Source organism: Archocentrus centrarchus, chromosome 6, assembly GCF_007364275.1.
Source record: "Archocentrus centrarchus isolate MPI-CPG fArcCen1 chromosome 6, fArcCen1, whole genome shotgun sequence".
Lineage (NCBI taxonomy): Eukaryota > Metazoa > Chordata > Actinopteri > Cichliformes > Cichlidae > Archocentrus > Archocentrus centrarchus.
The window spans coordinates 777,542-798,323 of NC_044351.1; the positions used below are offsets into that span (position 1 = coordinate 777,542).

General features: G+C 43.9%; 1 protein-coding gene across 7 annotated transcripts in view; it reads left to right on the forward strand.

Moving 5' to 3' along the window:
* Positions 1 to 20,782, forward strand: part of tdrd12 (tudor domain containing 12) — a 46,286-nt gene that overhangs the window by 17,387 nt on the left and 8,117 nt on the right. For all 7 annotated transcript variants that reach the window (XM_030730584.1, XM_030730588.1, XM_030730586.1 and 4 more), the window contains 9 exons: positions 4,108 to 4,189; positions 4,402 to 4,583; positions 4,693 to 4,900; positions 5,577 to 5,669; positions 7,059 to 7,225; positions 7,460 to 7,729; positions 12,167 to 12,231; positions 14,150 to 14,231; positions 14,391 to 14,504. In XM_030730584.1, the coding sequence (XP_030586444.1) occupies positions 4,108 to 4,189; positions 4,402 to 4,583; positions 4,693 to 4,900; positions 5,577 to 5,669; positions 7,059 to 7,225; positions 7,460 to 7,729; positions 12,167 to 12,231; positions 14,150 to 14,231; positions 14,391 to 14,504 (1,263 nt within the window). The remainder of the gene's footprint in view (positions 1 to 4,107; positions 4,190 to 4,401; positions 4,584 to 4,692; positions 4,901 to 5,576; positions 5,670 to 7,058; positions 7,226 to 7,459; positions 7,730 to 12,166; positions 12,232 to 14,149; positions 14,232 to 14,390; positions 14,505 to 20,782) is intronic.

Here is a 20,782-nt window from a genome sequence, read left to right on the forward strand (position 1 = left end):
TCTATTGTAGCTGCAGTAAATGATGTTGGTGTGCAGGCTGTGATCAGCTGACCTGCTGCTGCTGCTCTGAGGTTTACTGCTCTGTGTGGATGAACTGAACTCACAAAGATGTAACCCAGTATTTCACAGCTCTCTGAGCTGATCTCCATCCCCTACACTGACAGCATACAGGCTGTAGAAATGTTGGATTCAGTGAATGAATCTCAGCATCAGCAGCTTTGATTCAAACTCATCTCTGCTGCACTGACGTAACAGAGCTTTACTGTAAATACAGTACAACAAGCTAACCTGTTTATTACACACTAAACTGCAGTATTTTCATACAATCTTTGAGTAACACAAAGTCAGCATACTTTAGTTTGTTTTCAGTCCTTACCTTTAAACCTAACCTCTCTTCTTCCTCTCCTGTCCTCTTTCTCCATCTCTGAGTGAACTTCTCTCTCTTTGCTCTCCCTGAAATACAGCAGCTCTTCTTTTAGCTCGCAGACACACTGTGTGACAAACTGCACACACTTTGTGTGTTTGCTGATATTTGTTGAGCATTCAGAAATGGTAAATGGTAAATGGACTAGTTCTTATATAGCACTTTTCTACTCAATCAGAGCACTCAAAGCGCTTATACAACCTGTTTGCATTCACCCATGCACTCCCATTCATACAAGCACTTCCATCATTAATTAATTAAGCTAAGTGCTTTTTTTTTTAATTAACTAGCATTCACATTCATACTCCGACAGAACGGTCGGAGAGCAACTTGGGGTTAAGTATCTTGCCCAAGGATACATTGGCATGTAGCCTGGAGTAGCCAGGATTCGAACCGCTGACCTTCTGATCAGTAGGTGACCTGCTCTACCTACTGAGCTACAGCCACCAGGTAAATGCAGAAACGTTGCATTTACCTGCTACACGTTACTGCCTTTATGCTCGCTCCTCTTCAGTAGCGCTAGCTAAGCTGTTTGTGTCCCGTGAGCACAGCTTATGGACTCGGTCCGGCCCGCTGTGACCCCTGATTATAGCGCTATAAATGATACATTAATTATATGGGTTTGTGTATTTAATCCCTTTGTACCTGATAAGTCCCAGTGATGGAGGATACGCCAGTACGATTGTCTCTTGTATGTTATTATTCCTCCATTTAGGTTCAGATTGTTTGACGGCGCACTGACCGGAAACGCAAACTTCTCTCTGACGTCTGAGTCTGTTTGAAAATTGAAAGTCCAGATACTTGTGTAAAAATGTAGGGAGTAAAAGTAAGAAGTACTCAGAAAAATAAATACTCAAGTAAAGTACAGATACCTGAAAAATCTACTTAAGTACAGTAAGGAAGTACTTGTACTTCGTTACTTCCCACCTCTGATCGTTAGTCTGCTTGCTTAACGATTCTGCTTATCAATTCCACTGACGTGAGGACGCATTTACATGATTACATCACACACGCGCCTTATTTGCTTTGGAATATATCCAACAGCGTGAAGACAGAAGCATCAATATAAAAAGCATCACAAAATTATGTTCACAGTGTTTCAGCAACAGCAGCAGCTGTTTTACGTGCAGTCTGTGCACACGCAGCAAGAGCAAAAATGCGGAGCCGTTACCGATGAGCGAAAGGAAACATTTTTCTACCATCTAAAACAGCAGCGATTTTCCTGTAACCTCCATTAACCCTCCTGTTGTCCTCATTTTCTGTATACACCCCGGGTCAAAATGACCCGTCTTCACTAAATCCCAATATAAGCAGCTTAATTGAATTTTAAACACCAAATTTCATCTTGCATATTGTCATTCACCACAAAATGTGTGAATACCTGAGTTTTCCCTCTTCACTTGAATTTCTATGACCTTTCTAAAGAAAAAAATGTGCAAAAAGGAGTTTTGAATGCGTTTAAAACAGTGAACAATTTAAGACAATGTACAATGCAAAAATATAAAAATAACATAACCCATTCAACTAATTAGGTGAAGAGGTGAAGAAATTGTCACATGTCACATTGTGACCCCTCAGTCCCTCTGTCACATCAAGCACATTTCGCATGCCCTGGTTCTTCTCTGGACATCCACTGGTCAGCTTCCCAGTATAGACTTGCATTTTCCAAGCATAGCTTGATTTGGCATCGCAAACCACCCATGACTTGATCCCATATTTTGCTGGCTTGTCACTTTTATTACAAATATGAAAACAGATTACCTCTAAATGGAACCAGTTGCTCATCCACTGTTACGTCAGGCTCTGGATTGTAGAGGTAGGGCAGCCGCTCCACCCTCTTGTCCCATACCTCTCTTATGGCTGCAAGTTTGTCTGTCACACATCTTGCTGGTCTTGATTCATGGTCATCAAATCGTAGCAGTCTTGAGTAGGTGTGAAAGAGTTTGAGTGGTGTTGTGGCTTGGAAAATTGGCCTTCCACTCTCTACATCCCATAGACTAGCTGCAGCCTCACCTCGGCACCTGTATTCACCTGCTAAGATTAGCAGCCCTAAGTAGGCCTGCAGGTCAATCTCATCCATCTTTTTCCAGCTGTCTCCATATTTGCGAAAACCCTCCAGATTTGTCATCTCCAGGATTATTTTTTCTGTTGCTGGTGTGATAAACAGGTAGAATGTAGAGACAATGTCATGGGCATGAGAAACGGCGTACCTTGTCGGTCCTGGGGTCAGCTTTATGACGTTTTGTTCTGCATGCCTGCCGTGTTGGTCATATGCTGCTAAGGACCATGCTATTTTGCCATTTTTTGAAAGGAAAGTCTTTCTTTCAGCTTTAGGGTTTTCTTCTTCTTCTGAAGATGATTCATCATGCTCTGGGTTGTATTCCTCCCCATCTTCTTCTTCGGATACATCCTCCACTTCCTCTTCTGAATCAGAGTTGTCTTGCTGGACATCTGAGAAAATCAGCTCTATAGCCTCTTCAACGTTATAATGCACACTCATGGCTTCAGCACAGACAGAATTCGGGGTCCTGTTATCTGCAGCACCTTTATAACCTCTGGAAATAAACAGGTGGTCTTTTGAAGTCTGCGAGAACACCTCCTGATTTGCCTTGTTTACTTCTGCTACTGATTGATCAGAGACACAACTAAACCATTGGAACATTCTGTGGTTTCTAAATAACTCTGTGACCTTGATTTCAACTCTATTTGCCTCACGGGTCATTTTGACCCGAAGACCACCTTTGTAACTTTTTTTGTACAGCTTACATGGAAATGTGAATAAAAGCAACATTTCACTTTTTCTACTGTTGGGGCCAATCTAGGAAAAGTCATAAAATTTCAAGTTAAAAAAATAGCATTTAGTGGATTTTTGGGGGGTTTTTAACACAGTGGCGGGTCATTTTGACCCGAGGACAACAGGAGGGTTAAACCTTTACTTTGAAACAGCTGGAGGTCCTTCATCAACCACCTGATCATCAAGTGAAGAACAGAGAACTTTGGAGCTGCTCCATCCACCCTGATTGTTTCACACAGAGAAACACTGCAGTATGGAAGTTAAAATATGCAGATGAACTGTTAACATGAAAAAAGTATTTCTAAGTATTTCAATTAATCAAAGGAATAATCGATAGTATTTTCCTATTTTACTGTACTGCTTTCACTATACTGTATGAATAATCTCCATCTCCTGTAACATGTAGTTGATGAGGACTGCCAGAGTCTGGCTGGCTCAGAGGTTCTCACACCTTGCAGTTGAATTTTATGTTAAAATGTTAAAATATTAATAGTATAAATTTTGAAAGAAGAATTCTTATTTTTTATACCAGTTTTAATTTTGTTCTACTTTACATTAAAAAGAGTTCATTCAAACCAACCCATCTGTGGTACATTTTATTCACTAACTCAATGAGAATTGATAAAAGAATCGATAAGGAATCGAATCAATAAATTCTTATTAATTCCCATCCCTGCTGTTTCAGCCCTTACTCTTCAACCCGTAGACACGTTTGTCGTGTGAAAGGAGTCCTGATTGGCTCGGTCCCTGGGCCAATCAGATTTTAGTGGCCTTCCTTCTATGAGCATTTTTGTTGTTTGGGTTGAATTGTGTAATATACATGGACAGCATATTGAATTTCCAACAGTAAAGGGAAAATTATTCATATAAAGTGTTTTTCCCTCTGCAGAGACAACAGCATCTGTCCTGAACGCCACCGCTTCATCTCACATCTGGATCAGTCTGAGCTCCCTGCATCTGGAGCCATAGAGGTGAGGACATCCCTGTCTGTGCTGTGCTCTTCTCCACACTGCTTTACACAGTACAAGAGTAACGCTGTAGATCATGGTGCTAATGCATTATTTGCCCAGTTTTGGTGTCCCTGGACAGATGTCCTGATATGTGTCTATTAATCACACAAAATACTGATTATATTTAAAACAAGCCTTAACAGAGAGTAAATGTGGGTCTGTGTGTCTCCTAGGTTGTGCCTCTCTACATTAAGACAGCGTCAGTCTTCTACGGTCGCATCATCAGGAAGGAGGATGGAAGCTTTGAGAAGATGGCCTCTGAGATGGCTTCTTACTACGCTGACAAGAAGCCTGGAGCCAAGGAGCTGTTGGAAGGAGGACTCTATGCTGTGCAGGAGGACGATGTCTTCCACAGGTCTGACATAGAATCTAAATACTTTTGGGTGTGGGGGGGTGATCAATTCAGCCTCACACTCTGGGACTGGGAGTACATCATCGTGAGTAGATCTGTGTGTTTTCTGCAGGGTGAAGATCCTCTCTGTACCTGACAGGAACAACCGGCTGTTTATCAGCCTGCTTGTTCGCTTCATCGACGTGGGAAAGGAAGAGGAAGTGAAATCCCATCAGATCCTTCAGCTACCAGAACAGTTTCACGCTCTGCCCGGACAGGCTGTGGAGATCATCGTCTGCCGGGTCAAACCAGTCGATTCTGAGAGCAGCTGGCACCCCAAGGTTTCCCCCCTCCTCACTATGACGTCATGTGCACTCATAGCTGCGGCTGCACGATTATAACTTAGAAATGAGTCCATCAGAGGGACAGCTCAGGTCGAGCTGTTTGCACACAGAGAGGCAAGGCTGAGATGGTTTGGACATGTGCATCTTAAGATAACTAAGAGAAGAAAAAAAAGAGCTATCTAGAACAAGTAAAAGTCAGAACACGCGGCCATTTTTTTTTTCTTTTCAGATTTCTGAAGGCCTCAGCTCCAGTCACACAGGTCTGGAGATCAGCTGGTGGTGATTAGTGCTTGCTGGAGATCGTAACGTTTTTGGGATGCCAAACAGTATCTAGGCCTGTGTGACTGGGTCTTAATCCTCTGTGCCCCATAATGGCCGTCGACAGCTGGAAAGTTTCTACTACTGTGTATGCTGTGTAAAAGAGCACCAACATAAATGATAAGCGTGAGCTTAATCTATAACAGGACTTTTATCCCAGTTCTCTTGCTGTCATGATTCTAATAATGTGAGGTCCATTTGAGGGCATCCTCAGACCTTTGAGTATCACTTTCTGAAAACAGCAGAGAAAAAAAGAGCTCCAGACTCTGTTCGGTGTCCATCCTGCTGCTGGGCAGAGAATTTTGTCTGAAAAGAAAGCTTTAAAGTCATGTTAGTGGATTTTCTGTGCCTGCAGGTCACCAGAGCCATCAGCAAGAAGATCCGAGGACTTCAGCATCGAGCCAGAGCAGTCCTCAGCCTGGGAAACACAGTTTTTGTTGATCCAATGGTGAGTTTACATTTTAAAGCATCTCCCCATACAGTCGCCTATTCAAAGTTATTAACATTTACAGTAGGGCTGCATCAATCGATTATTTTAGTAATCGAGTATTCTATCAATTATTCAATCGAGTAATCGGATAAGAAATAATTTTTTTATTAACAGTTTATCTGCATATTTTAACTTCCGTACTGCAGTTTTTCTCCCTGTGAACAAACAGCGGTGGATGGAGCAGCTACAAAGTTCTCTTTTCTTCACATTAACACTTGCTGATCAGGTGGTTGATGAAGGACCTGCAGCTGTTTCCCAGTAAAGATTTTAATGGTGGTTACTAAAAGAAAAAGCTGCTGTTTTGGACGCTGGAAAAACGTTTCCTTTTTCACTACTTGAGCTCACCGTCTGTAACAGCTTCGCCTCTTTGCGCTTGCGCAGTTCAAACCGCTGCCTGCTATGAGTGTTTTGAAAAACTAGTGGCTGCGGGAGCCATGGTGCATGTGTGAGTAATGTTGTAATGCTTTGTATTCACAAGCATTCTCTAAAATACGTTTCTACTGCAGGTCTATATTTAGTCACTAATAAGGGATTAAAGTATAAAAAATATTTTGACGGAGCCCCTCGGTCCTGGGGGGCGGGCCTTCCGGTACCACACCATTGCTCGTGCTAATGGCCCGCGCTCGTTAGCAAACCAGTTCTGGTAGCTACAGCTGAAGTAAAGACAAAAATAACAGCTGAAATTCTCAGCGAGCACAACACACACAGACACACAGAGAGCAGTGGAGGCGTGGAAATGCATGTCAGCGATAGCTGCCACCCGTCACGTAAAGTACGGAACACGGCATGTTACGGAGCCGTATTCCACGGAGTCCCGTAACATACGGGGTTCTGTTTTTTAGGAGACAGGTGGCAACTCTAGATGATCCACTCTGTGTTAAATGAAATCCATCGCAGCGACGGAGAGCTTTTTTCAAGCTGTGTGGGTGTGTGTGTGCGTGATTCACACTCCAGTCCAGTAGGTGGCGGTAATGCAGTTCTATGTTGGTTTGCCAGCCACCAATAAACCCACAAAAAGACAGAGCACTATAACGCTGCTAATGCTAGTGAGGAGCGCCGCTTACACGGAGACAACTGAGCGCTGCAGAGTTTAAACGAAGCATCGAAACAGTAAATTTGTGTCGATAATTTTTTAGAATCGAATTAATCGAGTTAATCGATGAATCGTTGCAGCCCTAATTTACAGTTTCCAAAGCTTCCTGCATAGAAGCTCTGGTTGAGGGTTTCCAGAAAAGCAAGCATGAAATGATGGTTTTAAAGTGTCTCTGACGTGAGTGCTGGACTGGTTTGGATTTCCTGGGCACCACTGATCATGTTGGTATTTCCGTTTTGTTTTCTCCCCTGAAGGTTCGGGTCACCCAGGTGCCAGGTATGAAAACGGTCATCAATGAATACAATGTCCAGACAGAGATCCTGAACACTGGGATGGGAATGAGCAACCCGGAGCATCTGGACCTGCTGAGGGAGCTGTGTGAGGAGGGCAGCAGCTGTGAGGACACGAATCATGCGTCCTGGTAATGGGATTGTTAAGTTGTATTTGCGCATGTGTTGGAGGGGTGAGTTGGGAGTGTGCAGGGGGTGCTGGGTTGTTGGGGTTTTTTTATGGCAACCATTAAAGTGTGTACTCTAACGTCAGTGATGTGGTTATTGGATTAACAGGGATTACTAACCAAGCTATTCACTTGAGTAATACCAGACAATTTTATTGAAAGGAGAATGAAGCAGCAGGTTTTTGTGGGTGTCTGCAGGCCGGGAGACAGTTGGCCATCTGTGAAGGTCAGGATTAAAGCTGAGGATGGTGTTCTGGTCAACACCTTCAGGGTTGCAGAGGTCAGGAAGCTGAAGGCTCCAGACCTTCCTCACCTAGAGCCAATGAGTCCTCCTTCAGGAAACCAGTCCCTGGTCCCAACACCTAAAGTCCACCTGGGCCTAGTTTGTGGTCAGAACTCCCAGTTGGAGAGTGAGGCTGATTTTGGACAGAGAAACACCGTTAAAAAGCCAGCTGAGCAGATGGAGAGGTTTGTATCCTTACTCATGAGCTCTGCTGATTCAGGATCAGTACAAAAGAAGAAAAGAAAAAACAGATGGGGCATTTTCCACCAAACATCTGTCAGTGATAAATGGACTACCGTATTTTTCGGACTATAAGTCGCACCAGCCAAAAAATGCATATTAAAGAAGAAAAAACAAAGTCGCATTTTTGGGGGGAAATTTATTTGATAAAATCCGAGACCAAGAACAGACATTTCATCTTGAAAGGCAATTTAGACTAATAATGGATTAAAGAACAGGCCAAACACAGTTACGCCTACGGTATGCTAACGTAACACATTCAGCTACATGTCGCATAGACTACGAACTGAGTACGTGTCTGGTATGTTAACGTAACATTAACAGTTATTCAGATAACCATAGCATAAAGAACATGCTAACAAGTTTACCAAACCAATCCATTGAAGTCTTCATCCTCGGTGTCACTTCTAAACAACTCCGCACGTAGACGAAGCGCCGCTTCCTCTTCTGTGTCGCTTTCGTCAGACTCGTCGTCAGTTGCAGTTCCAATTATTCCGGCCTTTCTGAATCGCGACAGGATGGTTTCGGTTGTCACTGAAGCCCATGCTTTGTTGATCCATCCAATGACTTCCAGGAAAGTTGGGTGGCACATTCTCCCGGTTGCCATGAAGCTGTGCTCTCCATCCATAGTCCACTGCACCCACAGGTTACGCAAGACTGCCTTAAAGCTCTGGGTCACGGAGATGTCAAGTGTCTGAGTATTTTGGTTAATGTGTTAATAATTTCACATACAAGTCGCTCTGGAGTATAGGTCGCACCCCTGACCAAACTATGAAAAAAAGTGTGACTTATAGTCTGGAAAATACGGTAGTTCTTATAGAGCGCTTTTCTACTCTAGTTGAGCACTCAAAGAGCTTTATGCAGCATTTACCCATTCATACAAGCAGTGTTTATTTCAAAGTGCTTTCTATCTAACATTCACACACAGTCATACTCAGGCGGCTGTGTCACAGAGAAACTCAGGGTTCAGTATCTTGCCCAAGGATACTTTGGCATGCAGACTGGAGCAGCCAGGAATCGAACTACCAACCTTCCAATTAGTACAGCGGTCCCCATCCTTTTTGAGCCACGGACTGGTTTAGTGTCAGATTTGTCATCCGTGGTAGGTGAAAATCCATCTGATTTAGGTGATGATTTTATTGGAATTAACATTAGTTAAAATCAGGACCTGCAGAAGCCATCCGACTAGAGCGAAAATCCAATTTGTACAACTTCGACTTAGATGACTTTTACTGTATAAAGTGCATGAAAAATACAACTCACCATAACGCTGAATCAGTGTGAGCCCTGAGCTGGTTTCTCTGTGACTCAGTTTTGCTAACTTGTTGGTTGGCTGGGTTCGGCACTAGGGCTGGGCGATACGGCCCAAAGTAATATCTCGATATTTTTTTAGTTGAATGGCGATATATACAATATATATATTTTTTCTTCCCAAAGGTATAAACAAAAAGGCTCTTCAGAGTCAAAGCTACATGTCGCAAATGTCACACAGACACTTTTATTAAGATTCAACTGTAGATGTACATAAGAAATCGCTCAAAAATCAACTATTGGCATATTTAAACAATAATGCTCCTCAAATAAATTAATTCTGTTTCCTCTATTAAATAAAAGAATCACAGCTGTGCTATTAAAATGTAAACAGAAAAGATAGAGAACAAAAATATCAAAAGGCTGACTGATTCTTTACAAAGCCAGTCTGGTGAAATCTACTTGACTGGAAAGTACTTCCTCCTGTGTGTACTCCTGTACATCCAGTACTGTGACAGACTGAATGAACAGCCAGCTCAGTAATTCCACAGACATATGCGCTGACATATCACAACAATGGGCCCACACGCTCAATGCGGCATCTACAAGCACTTGAAAAAGACCCACTTCCACTATTAAGGTCATGTGACTTACGGTACAAACCAACTTCTGCTGTGTCTGGCGGGGCCCTCTTACCTGCAGCCAGGGACTCTTGGGGTTTGGGCAATGCCAAAGCGTACGAGCAACAGCAGAGGATTTCAGGTTTCCAAAAGTCGTCAGTCTCACCGGAAAAAGTCTCTAAATTTGTCGCTAGTCGCTTTTTGGAAAAAAAGTCGCCAGCGGGGTCTGAAAAGCTGCTAAATCTAGCAACAAAGTCGCTTATTTGGGAACGCTGCCATGCTGTCGCTTCTTGCATGATTTACGGGTGAAGCAAGAGAGGCGGGGCAGTGTGAAGCTGTGCAGAGGCAAACTGGGAGAACTGGTGGATCTGCAAGTATGATTATAATGCAACATAGACTATATTCGGTGTTGTAGTTAGCGGTTGATCACCAGGCACTGCGCCTTGCTGAGACACCCTCACTGTAATTTGCAATTTACCAAAGGCATGGGGAGTGTCATTTAAAGTGTGCACGTTTGATCTTGCTACGGTCATGTGTGCACACGCTTGGCTACGAAATTTCACATGCACAAATTTCGCTGGTTGCTTGGCTGGAGGAGGGCAAGCGATTGTTGCCTCATCTCACAAATTCCATAGGAAATGAATGGAGAGGTCAGAAATGCTCCCCATGTGTCAAACCCATTAAAGTTCTCTGTCGCTGTGACGGAGTTCCATCACTTGGAAAAAAACGACCCTTTAACACGAGTGGATCATTGCTGACAGGTGTTTCCACGCCTCCACTGCTCTGTGCTGTGAGTGTGCGTGTGCTGTCCTCGCTGTACAGAGAATGGCAGCTGTTATTTTTCTTTACGTCAGCTGTAGCCACCAGAACAGATCACTATAACCACAGTTTGCTAGCGGGGGCTGCCATTAGCACTAGTGATCATTCAGTGTTGGAAGCCCCCAACCCCTTCAATACCGAAGGGCTCGGTCAAAATGTTTTTTATGCTTTAATCCCTGATTAGCGACTAAAACTAGAGCTGCAGTAGAAACGTAATTTGGAGGATGCTTGTGAAAACAAAGCATTACAACATTAAGCTCATGCAGCCCCAGTTCAACAAAAACACAACAGCAGCTGTTTTACGTGCAGTCTGTCTGCACACGCGCAGCAAGTGCAAAGAGGTGGAGCCGTTACTGAGACAGTGAGCTCAGGTGGAGAGAAAGGAGATGTTTCTCTAGCGTCCAAAGCAGCAGTGCTTGTTCCTGCAACCACCATTAAAACCTTTACTGGGAAACAACTGGAGGTCCTTCATCAACCACCTTATCAGCAGTTGAAGAAAAGAGAACTTTGTAGCTGAGAAATGTAACTACACGTCCACAAAGACTGATTACTGCCTAGATTTCAGAGGCACCTTCCTGTTACATACATAGGCCCCACCACTCAATTAACAAGCAGCATTTCATTAGCCTTCTAATTAGCATTAGCATTTGGGGAGGCTGAAAAAAATTTCTGGCTTGAACCCTGTATATTGATATAAACTATATTGTCTCATATCGCGTATTAAAATGTATCTATTTTTTTAAAAACTCACTATATCACCCAGCCCTATTCGGCACACACCAATACAAGCTTTGATTTCACATGGAGAGTGGAAGCACAGCCGTCAACTTGATTTGGCTGGATCTGCCTCACGGCTATCCCTGGTGTTAAATATAAATGGTAAATGGAGTAGTTCTTATATGCGACTTTTCTACTCTTGTTTAGCGCTCAAATATTTAAACGAGCATTATGCAGGTCAGTCAACCTATTTCATTAGGCATGGGAACCAGTGAAGGTTGTGGGTTTAATTTTAGCGGTGAGGTGTCATGTGACCGAGACAAGCGTCTTGACACATCAAGAGGGACGAATGTAATGGAGAGAATCCGCCCATTTTTCAAAATAAAACATCGTTCAGATTCAGATATTAAATAAAACAGAGATAATGTAAGTTATTTATTCTTTAAGTGTGGCCCGGTACCAAATGACCCATGGCCCAGTACTGGTCCACGGCCCAGGGGTTGGGGATCTCTGGATTTCTTTTCATTCACCTCTTTTCACTCTGTTTATACCCCACTCTGCGTTTAATCATTAGTTATTAGCACCTTGAGGTGACTGTTGTGATTTGGCACTATATAAATAACTTTGAATTGAATAAAATCCAATAGTGTTCCCTTAAAGGAAATACTGCCCAGAGAGGGAGCTGCCTTGGTGGAGGTTGGAGCTCTTGGAGTGCTTCCTGTTTGGGATATTTTCTGGACGAGGTCTCCCAGTTTTCTGTATTTGTGACGTATGATGCAAAATGTCCAATTTTAGTTTGTCTCACAGCTGTTAAGAATCCGTCCAGAGTCCTACATCCAGACTGAGTCCATGAGTTAATCACTTCTAAGTTGTGTTTAAAGGTTGAAAAACGGTCCTTCAGATAAAATGTCTAACTTCGAACTGTCGATCCAGCTGGTGAACTGAACAGAAACTTTATCACTGTCGTACATACAGCACCACAGATGGAGAAGTTTGCCCATCAACCAGCTCCACTGCTGCTGTGAACCAGGGGGAAAAAGGTAAAATCACATGCTTTCTAACTTCTGCAGGTTTTATTCTCATACTGTCATGTGTTCTGGATGATCACCGTAGACCCAAAATGCAGACTGGACGTGCAGGGAGTATTAACAAAACTGACATTTATTTAGCCAAAGGGATTCTAACAGTGGCAGCAAAGGTCCATAGACGTGGTGGAGGGAAAACTCACAGGCTACGATGTGGGAGACAGATGGGGAACAAATGACAGCGGCAAACCGAGGGGAGAGGGAACACAGCTGGGAAGCAAGGCACAGGTGAACTGAATCAAACTAACGAGACGGGAAAGTAAAGACACAGTGGCAAAGACTTAACAGGGAAGGCTTGGATAAACTGAAACAAGGTATAACATAACATCTATAACAGACTAGATTCACCTGTGTCGCCATCCAACTATTCAGTCAGAGGCCACGCCCCCTAAAAAAACTACCTCTGTAAAGTTGTTATGAAAGGGTAAACTACTTATAGAGGCCCAATCTATTTTCCGTATCAGGCTGTAAACATGTCTGTTTCTGCTGTAAAATTGGACATTTTAATATGGGGGTCTATAGACCCTTTTACAGCCTACGTCATCAAAGGATGCGCACGCATTTTGGCAATGGAAGTGAACTGCTACTCCATTTAAATCGATAAGAACGAGGAGACTAAACGTGATTTAAAAGTGATATCTGTATCAAAATGTCTGCTGTTGCCAGAATTTCTACCAAAACCGGACTGAAGTTGTACCGAATCCCACGGGATCACGGCTGTTTGAGAGACAACGGAGGTGTCTGTGGTTGCAAGCCATCAAATGTACTGATAAAAATTGAACTGAGGACACGATCAGGACTGAGGACACGATCAGAAATGCTCATGTTTGAAGCGCCCATTTTATATCAGCTAAAGTTATTTATCTTTCGTTGTTTGTACCGGGATGTCAGGTATCTAAAGTAAACAGCATTAGCTGGTAGGCTATTTTAAACTGTAGTGTGGCTATTTACAGGTGAGGCATTGCTGGACTCAGAGTCCTGATTTTTAAATTAATATTTAATCACACTATAGATTACAAAATGCAGTGCCAGTCAAAAGTCTGAGCAGACTTGCATATGAATGGTTGAGCGAGTCTCACAGTGTGACTGGAACAGTATATATATTTTTTTCATTGTAAATCAATAATATCTGCAGCCGGAAAACTCTTAACAAGCTAGAAAAGCAGTTTGACAAAGTACTCAGGCTGTCATGCAGGTACAATCCGCTGTGAGGATGTAGCTCTCTGACTTGTTTCCAAGGACCCGAGCCTCATACACAGTACTCCTGTTTCCTTGTCTTTGACTTGGAAAAACTTCTGCCTTCAAGACACAAAACTCCGAGTCTGTATCAGGATATTTGATGTTCGGTACATGACAACATAACTGTAAGCATCCAGTGACTTGTATGTGCATAACTTCTCTCCGGTGAATACGCTGGGGTTCTCCACCAAATACACCTGTATATCCGCCCACGGATACTGGGCCACTTGCTAACATATCACAGGGATCGGAGTTGGTTGCTGGTGGTTAAAATTAATTTTTGCAGGTAGTTTTCACGATCTTTTGTTGATAATCTCTTCTCGTAGATTGAAATGCTATTGAACTCCGCTGTACGTACGTTTCCAAAATACGCGCACGCATCGCTACCTACGTCATCATTGTTTACTAACAGTAAAGGGTCTATTGGGACTGACCCACTGCTGGAGCCTCTAGTGGACATAAGAAAAACTGAAGTTTTATGTACTTAAAAGACTGACCGAATGAAGACGAGGCTCTCTGGCTGCTTTTAAAATGTAAAAAGATCAAAAATCTGATGGTTAGTCTGCATGCAGTAAAGTGTAAGTGTGTGTGTGTGTGTGTGTGTGTGTGTGGGGGCATGCGCTCGCTCGCTCAGGTGTGCAGGAAGGTGCTGATCAAAGCAGCAGGCAGCAGGTCATCAGCACCAGTGGAACAGACTGTGATAATGCAGCACGAAGGTAAAGCTTGCAGGAACTCTCACTGCTGCAGACTTTGATTTACTCAATTTTCTACCTACAACATCCAGTAATTCTCATTTACTGCTGAACATCATGTTTTACTGTCTGTCTTTAAACCGGGACCTTCGACTTCAGTCTTAATGTGTTTGGTTGTCTCAGTTTCCACCCTCTGATCCGCTGGTGCCAGACGTCCGACTCTGTGATCATAACCATGAAGCTGATGAACCCGGAGAACCAGTGCTGCGACTTCTACGCGGACCGAGTCGTTTACAGGTCTGTCAGGATCAGACCCTCAAGGATAGCTCGCTTCCTCTTAATTACCTCCAACATTCAGTGGAGCTTTTTATCCAGAGCACTTTACACGGGTGGGAGTGGGTACATGTTCAGCATGACCAGCCTGTGTATGAATACGAGTTTGTATCTGGAGCCGTGAGAACACGGTTCTGGTTTGTATCAGAAGGATGCACAAAGTTCTTGTGTTCAGTTTAACAGTGTGAAGGAAACTTTGTCCTCAAAGGTCCGTCAGTTTTATTTTTTGAAATAATTGTTATTCCATAATCTGTTTTAGGGCTGCAACGATTCATCGATTAACTCGATTAAATCGATTCTAAAAAATTATCGACACAAATTTACTGTGTCGATGCTTCGTTTAAACTCTGCAGCGCTCAGCTGTCTCGGTGTAAGCGGCGCTAGTCACTAGCATTAGCAGCATTAGTGCTGACGTTTTTTTGTGTTTATTGGGGGCTGGCAAACCAACATAGAACTGCATTACCGCCACCTACTGGACTGGAGTGTGAATCACTCACGTATACACAAGCACACACTCTAAAAAGCTCTCCGTCGCTGCGATGGATTTCATTTAACACAGAGTGGATCATCACTAGAGTTGCCACCTGTCTCCTAAAAAACAGAACCCCGTATGTTACGGGACTCCGTGGAATACGGCTCCGTAACATGCGGGGTTCCGTACTTTACGGGACGGGTGGCAACTGTCGCTGACATGCATTTCCACGCCTCCACTGCTCTCTGTGTGTCTGTGTGTGTTGTGCTCGCTGAGAATTTCAGCTGCTATTTTTGTCTTTATTTCAGCTGTAGCTACCAGAACTGGTTTGCTAGCGAGCGCGGGCCATTAGCACTAGCGATGGTTCGGTACCGGAAGGCCCGCCCCCCAGGACCGAGGGGCTCCTTCAAAATATTTTTTATACTTTAATCCCTTATTAGTGACTAAATATAGACCTGCAGTAGAAACGTATTTTAGAGAATGCTTGTGAATACAAAGCATTACACCATTACTCACACATGCGCCATGGCTCCAGCAGCCACTAGTTTTTCAGAACACTCATAGCAGGCAGCGGTTTGAACTGCGCAAGCGCAAAGAGGCGAAGCTGTTACAGACGGTGAGCTCAATTAGTGAAAAAGGAAACGTTTTTCCAGCGTCCAAAACAGCAGCTTTTTCTTTTAGTAACCACCATTAAATCTGTGAAACAGCTGGAGGTCCTTCATCAAGCACCTGATCAGCAAGTGTTAATGTGAAGAAAAGAGAACTTTGTAGCTGCTCCATTCACCGCTGTTTGTTCACATGGCGAGAAACTGCAGTACGGAAGTTAAAATATGCAGATAAACTGTTAATAAAAAAAGTATTTCTTATCCGATTACTCGATTAATCGCTGGAATAATCGATAGAATACTCGATTACTAAAATAATCGTTTTATGCAGCCCTAATCTGTTTATTCTAAATAATTCTCAGCTTAACATTTAATCAAAAAGTAAAAATCACCGCAGTTTATATCTGATAATTCACCAAATATGGTTACTTCTTGCACCTGTTGTTTTGCACAGATTTAATTATTTCACTCTCCAATAAAATGTTTTAAGATCATTATTTAGTGTCACATTATTATTATTTTTATTATTATTATACAGTTAGTTTCCTCTGTGCTATTTTTAAGGCATAAAAAGCTTTGTTCTTTTTCTTTACAAGCTTATCTGTGACACTAGCTGTTTGAATATTCAAAGTGAGCATCATGCAGATGATACTCAGCTTTATCTATCAATGAAGCCAGATGACGCACATCAATTAGTTAAACTGCAGGAATGTCTTAAAGACATTAAGGCCTGGATGACCTCTAATTTCCTGCTTCTAAATTCAGATCAAACTGAAGTTCTTGTACTCGGCCCCACAAATCTTAGAAACATGGTGTCTAACCAGATACTTACTCTGGATGGCATTACTTTGGCCTCCAGTAACACTGTGAGAAATCTTGGAGTCATTTTTGACCAGGATATGTCCTTCAATGCACATATTAAACAAATATGTAGGACTGATTTTTTGCTGCAGCTAGAGTACTCACAGGCAGGGGCACACTTGTTATGGTCTTTTATATTGTAACTACAGCACACAGTTGCAGAACAGTGACCTGTTATTTTGCTACTAGTAACTTAAGCTAATCTGGGTATTTAAAAGCCTCCTCTTGATAAACTGACATAACTTAACGACTGCCTTTAAACCAAAAGCTTTGTTTCATCCCAACATTTTTATCCTTCTCCCTCTTATGCTTTCTGTTTTGTGCCCTGGAGAGCGTTCTTTTGTGCCGCTCCATCTTTAGCTACCTGTTGTCAGATGATAGCACGATTCAAATGAAAACAGTCATGATCGAGTGCACTCTCGAAAGCGTGTGCTGGAGTGCATTTTGTGTGTGTGTGTTGGGGGCAGGAGCACAGTGGCGCCTAATCAGCGCTGTGCCTCTGTTATTGATCATATATGCACAGCTGTTAAATACAAAAAAAGTGCCGACTACAGAAATAATTTCATCGCATCGCATTCCACTCAAATCCACTCAAACCTCCTGATCCAGGGTGACAGGGAGGCTAGCAGGCGGCAGACCATGACGTAACCTCCCCTTAACGGCCGCCACCTGGCGGCACACCGGACCCACCCAGCTGAGACCGGTTAAAGGCCACGATGAGGGCGCGGGACACCCATGAACGCTCCTCGGGACCATACCCTTCCCTTCCATGAGATATTGGAGGCGCCGCCCCTGGTGGCGGACGTCCAAGGTCCGGCAGACGGAAAAGGCACGGTGGCCATCCACGAGCTGGGCAGGAGGTGAGGGAGCAGAAGGAGGGCACAGTAGGCTTGAAAGACAAGGCTTAATCTGGGGCACATGGAAAGTGGAATACACCCTCAAAGAGGCAGGCAACTAAAGACGGACAGCAGAGGGACCAAGAACAGAGTCAATTTCATATGGCCCAATGTATCGAGGGGAGGGGGGGGGGTAATGCCCTCAAAGACAATGGCATAAACACTGGAGACTTCAACTCTCTATATCCCACTGTGACCAGTTGATGTGGGGATTATGTTTCTCTAGCCGGGGTAGCCAAGAATCAGGGGAGTGGAAGGTGCAGAAAAGATAAAAAAAAAAAAAAAAAAGTGTGTTCGTGATGGTTACCAGAAATAACCAGATATACAGGCTCAGACTTTTGAGTAATAGTGGCCAAAATGTGACCATTTACTGCAGACACTATGATTTAATTAGAAAGGGGCTGGACTGAAATATTTAACTTTTTAGCCAGGTTTAGATCCAGCAGGTTTTGCTCTGCCCCTGAGACTACTAAAGCCTGAAGAGGGAATATACCCTGTTGGTCACAGTCGCTGGGAGTGTTAAACGCGGAGCTCTCACCTGCAGGGTGCCGCCCACCAGTATTCCCAGAACTACTGGTGAGCAGGCCCTTTTGGCTGCGCTGGACAGGTAGTGATAAAATCCCCTATTTCGCCACAGTAAATACAAGCCTGTGCTGTTCCTCTGGCGTCAGCCGGGCTTGGCCGATCTGCATCATTTCACCGAAGGGAAAGGCTCAGATGGCTGAATCACGGAAGACATCGGTAAACCGGAGGCTGGGGACTGCTGGGGTTTGGAGTTTTTCTCCTTGTTTCTCTCACAGAATCTGCTACCGATCTTTAATGTTATTGCCACCAAATCCTCAATAAAAGAAGGCTTGTCTCTAGAATCGAGTTGATCTTTCATGTGGTCATTCAAGGAGTTACGAAAAACACCATAAAGAACATTTGCTGGCCATCCGGACCCGGCCGCTAACATACGGAACTGAATTCCATGTTCCGCAACACCTCTTATTCCCTGCCGTAAAGATAGCAGTCTCCTAGCTATGGTTCCTTCAATCATGGGGTGATCAAATGTTTTCTTAAGCTTGTCTATGAAAACGCTATACTAACAGATGGCTAACAGATTAGCAATAAGAAACACTTCCGCCCAGGCAAGGGCCCTACCTCGCAGATATTTGATCATTTAGGAGAGCTTGGAAGCATTGTCTGGGAAGGAGCAAGGCAGATGTGCGATGGCCAGGGAGCAGTGAAGCAAAAACCCTCTGCGGCATCTAGTCTACCCGGCAAAAGGATTCGGAAGACCACGACAGCGGTTTCCTGCTGGCCAGCTGGCAAAGCCGATGCTTCCCCCCCTCCCAAATCCCCAGCAGAGGGGGCCGGAGTCGTGGAATCTGCTGGAGAAAGAGAGGACAGTGAAGCCTGGATTTTTTTTCAAGTAAACAGTTAATACAATCAAAGCTTTGTGAGGTGTCTCGGGAATGTTCTTAATGAGAAGGGCAGTTCGTCCTTGAGGGAGAAGATGGTGACAGAGACCTTACTTGGTTCTGAGACGAGTGGTCTGGGGGGGAGTCTGAGGTCCAGATTAATTGCTGATCCCTTGAGCTGGAAAGATGTGCTGAGGGAGGGGGAGCAGGCAGTCCACTTCTTGCAGCCGGTTGGAGAATGCAATCTAAGAGGATAAGAAGCAAGGTGTTAGCACATTAATACAAGTTGCATGGAAGGCATGCAAAATTGAACCTAGTTACGACTCTAAGGAGGCAGATAATCTGGCAGAGACTGGATGATTGAGCTGATCCTGAAATACCACAGCTGACGAGGCTCGATAGGGTACAGGTGCTCAGCTGAGTGGAAGAATCCAGGCTCTGTCTAGAAGGGTGGAAATTCACTCAAACTTCCTGATCCAGGGTGGCAGTCTGTCAGGGCAGACCATGACAGACTCAGAGATAACCAGCTGTTCACGGCAAGTAAGGGCAGGTAACAGGTGCATTGGTGGCGGTCGCCCACTGTTAAACGGTTAAAGACCTCATAGTACCGTATCACCCCAACAGAGCACTTCACTCTCAGACTGCTGGCTTACTTGTGGTTCCTCGGATACTTAAGAGTAGAATGGGAGGCAGAGCCTTCAGCTTTCAGGTGCCTCTTCTGTGGAACCAGCTCCCAGCTTGGACTCAGGAGACAGACACCCTCTCTATTTTTAAGATTAGGCTTAAAACTTTCCTTTATGATCAAGCTTATAGTTAGGGCTGGATCAGGTGACCCTGAGCCCTCCCTTAGTTAGGCCTAGGCTGCTGGGGGGTTCCCGTGATGCACTCTGTTTATACTCCACTCTGTATTTAATCATTAGTTATTATTAATCTCTGTTTCTCTTCCACAGCACGTCTTTTGTCCTGTCTCTCTCCCCCCTCAGCAGATGACCCCCCCTCCCTGAGCCTGGTTCTGCTGGAGGTTTCTTCCTGTTAAAGGGAGTTTTTCCTTCCCACTGTCACCAAGTGCTGCTCATAGGGGGTCGTTTTGACTGTTGGGTTTTCTCTGTATTATTGTAGGGTCTTTACCTACAATATAAAGCACCTCAAGGAGATTGTTGTGATTTGGCACTATATAAATAAAATTGAATGGAATCTTCACACAACATCCTTATTCCCCGCTTTCATTTGAAAACACATACACTCCAGCCATCCATTTTTAACCATTACCACTGGTGTGAAGGTTGATCAGAAACTTCTGAGAACAGGTCCATAAAATTCAAAATTTGGTCAATCACACATTCTCATGTACTTGTGCACTGTTTTCGGTGCTCATTAGAAGTCCTGCAGGGGCTCCTTGAACTTGGGTCTCTGTAATAAATGCCGATCACCTGCAGTGTGTCAAATTAGCGGGCCTTCAACTTCATTTTAGGGCTGTCAACGAATTTGCTAAGAGGCAAATTTGGGAAATCGAGCAGGTGATGAGTGAAGATTGCATCAGTGCAGTTAAACAAACCTGCGTTTCCAGCGCCCGGTGATTCAGTACAACGTAGCACGCTGGTGTGTTTGACGGTTCGTGCCATGTTCTCCCTCAGAAGCCTCAGGATGTTACACTCCGACCCTGACAGATGAATTTACTGTGTGCGTCCTGATGACTGTTGGGAAAACATGATGTGTTGACTCTGGGCCTGGAAACTGGGGGCTAATCATCTGTAGCTCTGCTCACCACAGACAACCCTTTGAAGTTGACCAGGTTGAAGTTGGCGTCTGCTCTTTGCACCAATTTGAGGTCTAAAAATCCTTCTGGACATGCCCAAGAAGATGATCTTGAATGGAGATCAGCCAAATTTAAATCGGGTAAGATTTTATGGACCCATTTCCAGAGCTTTTTGATCACACCTCTTATGCTACTTTCCCACCGCCGAGGACCCGGTTCGCGTGCCAGTGCTGTTCCCAATGAACCGGC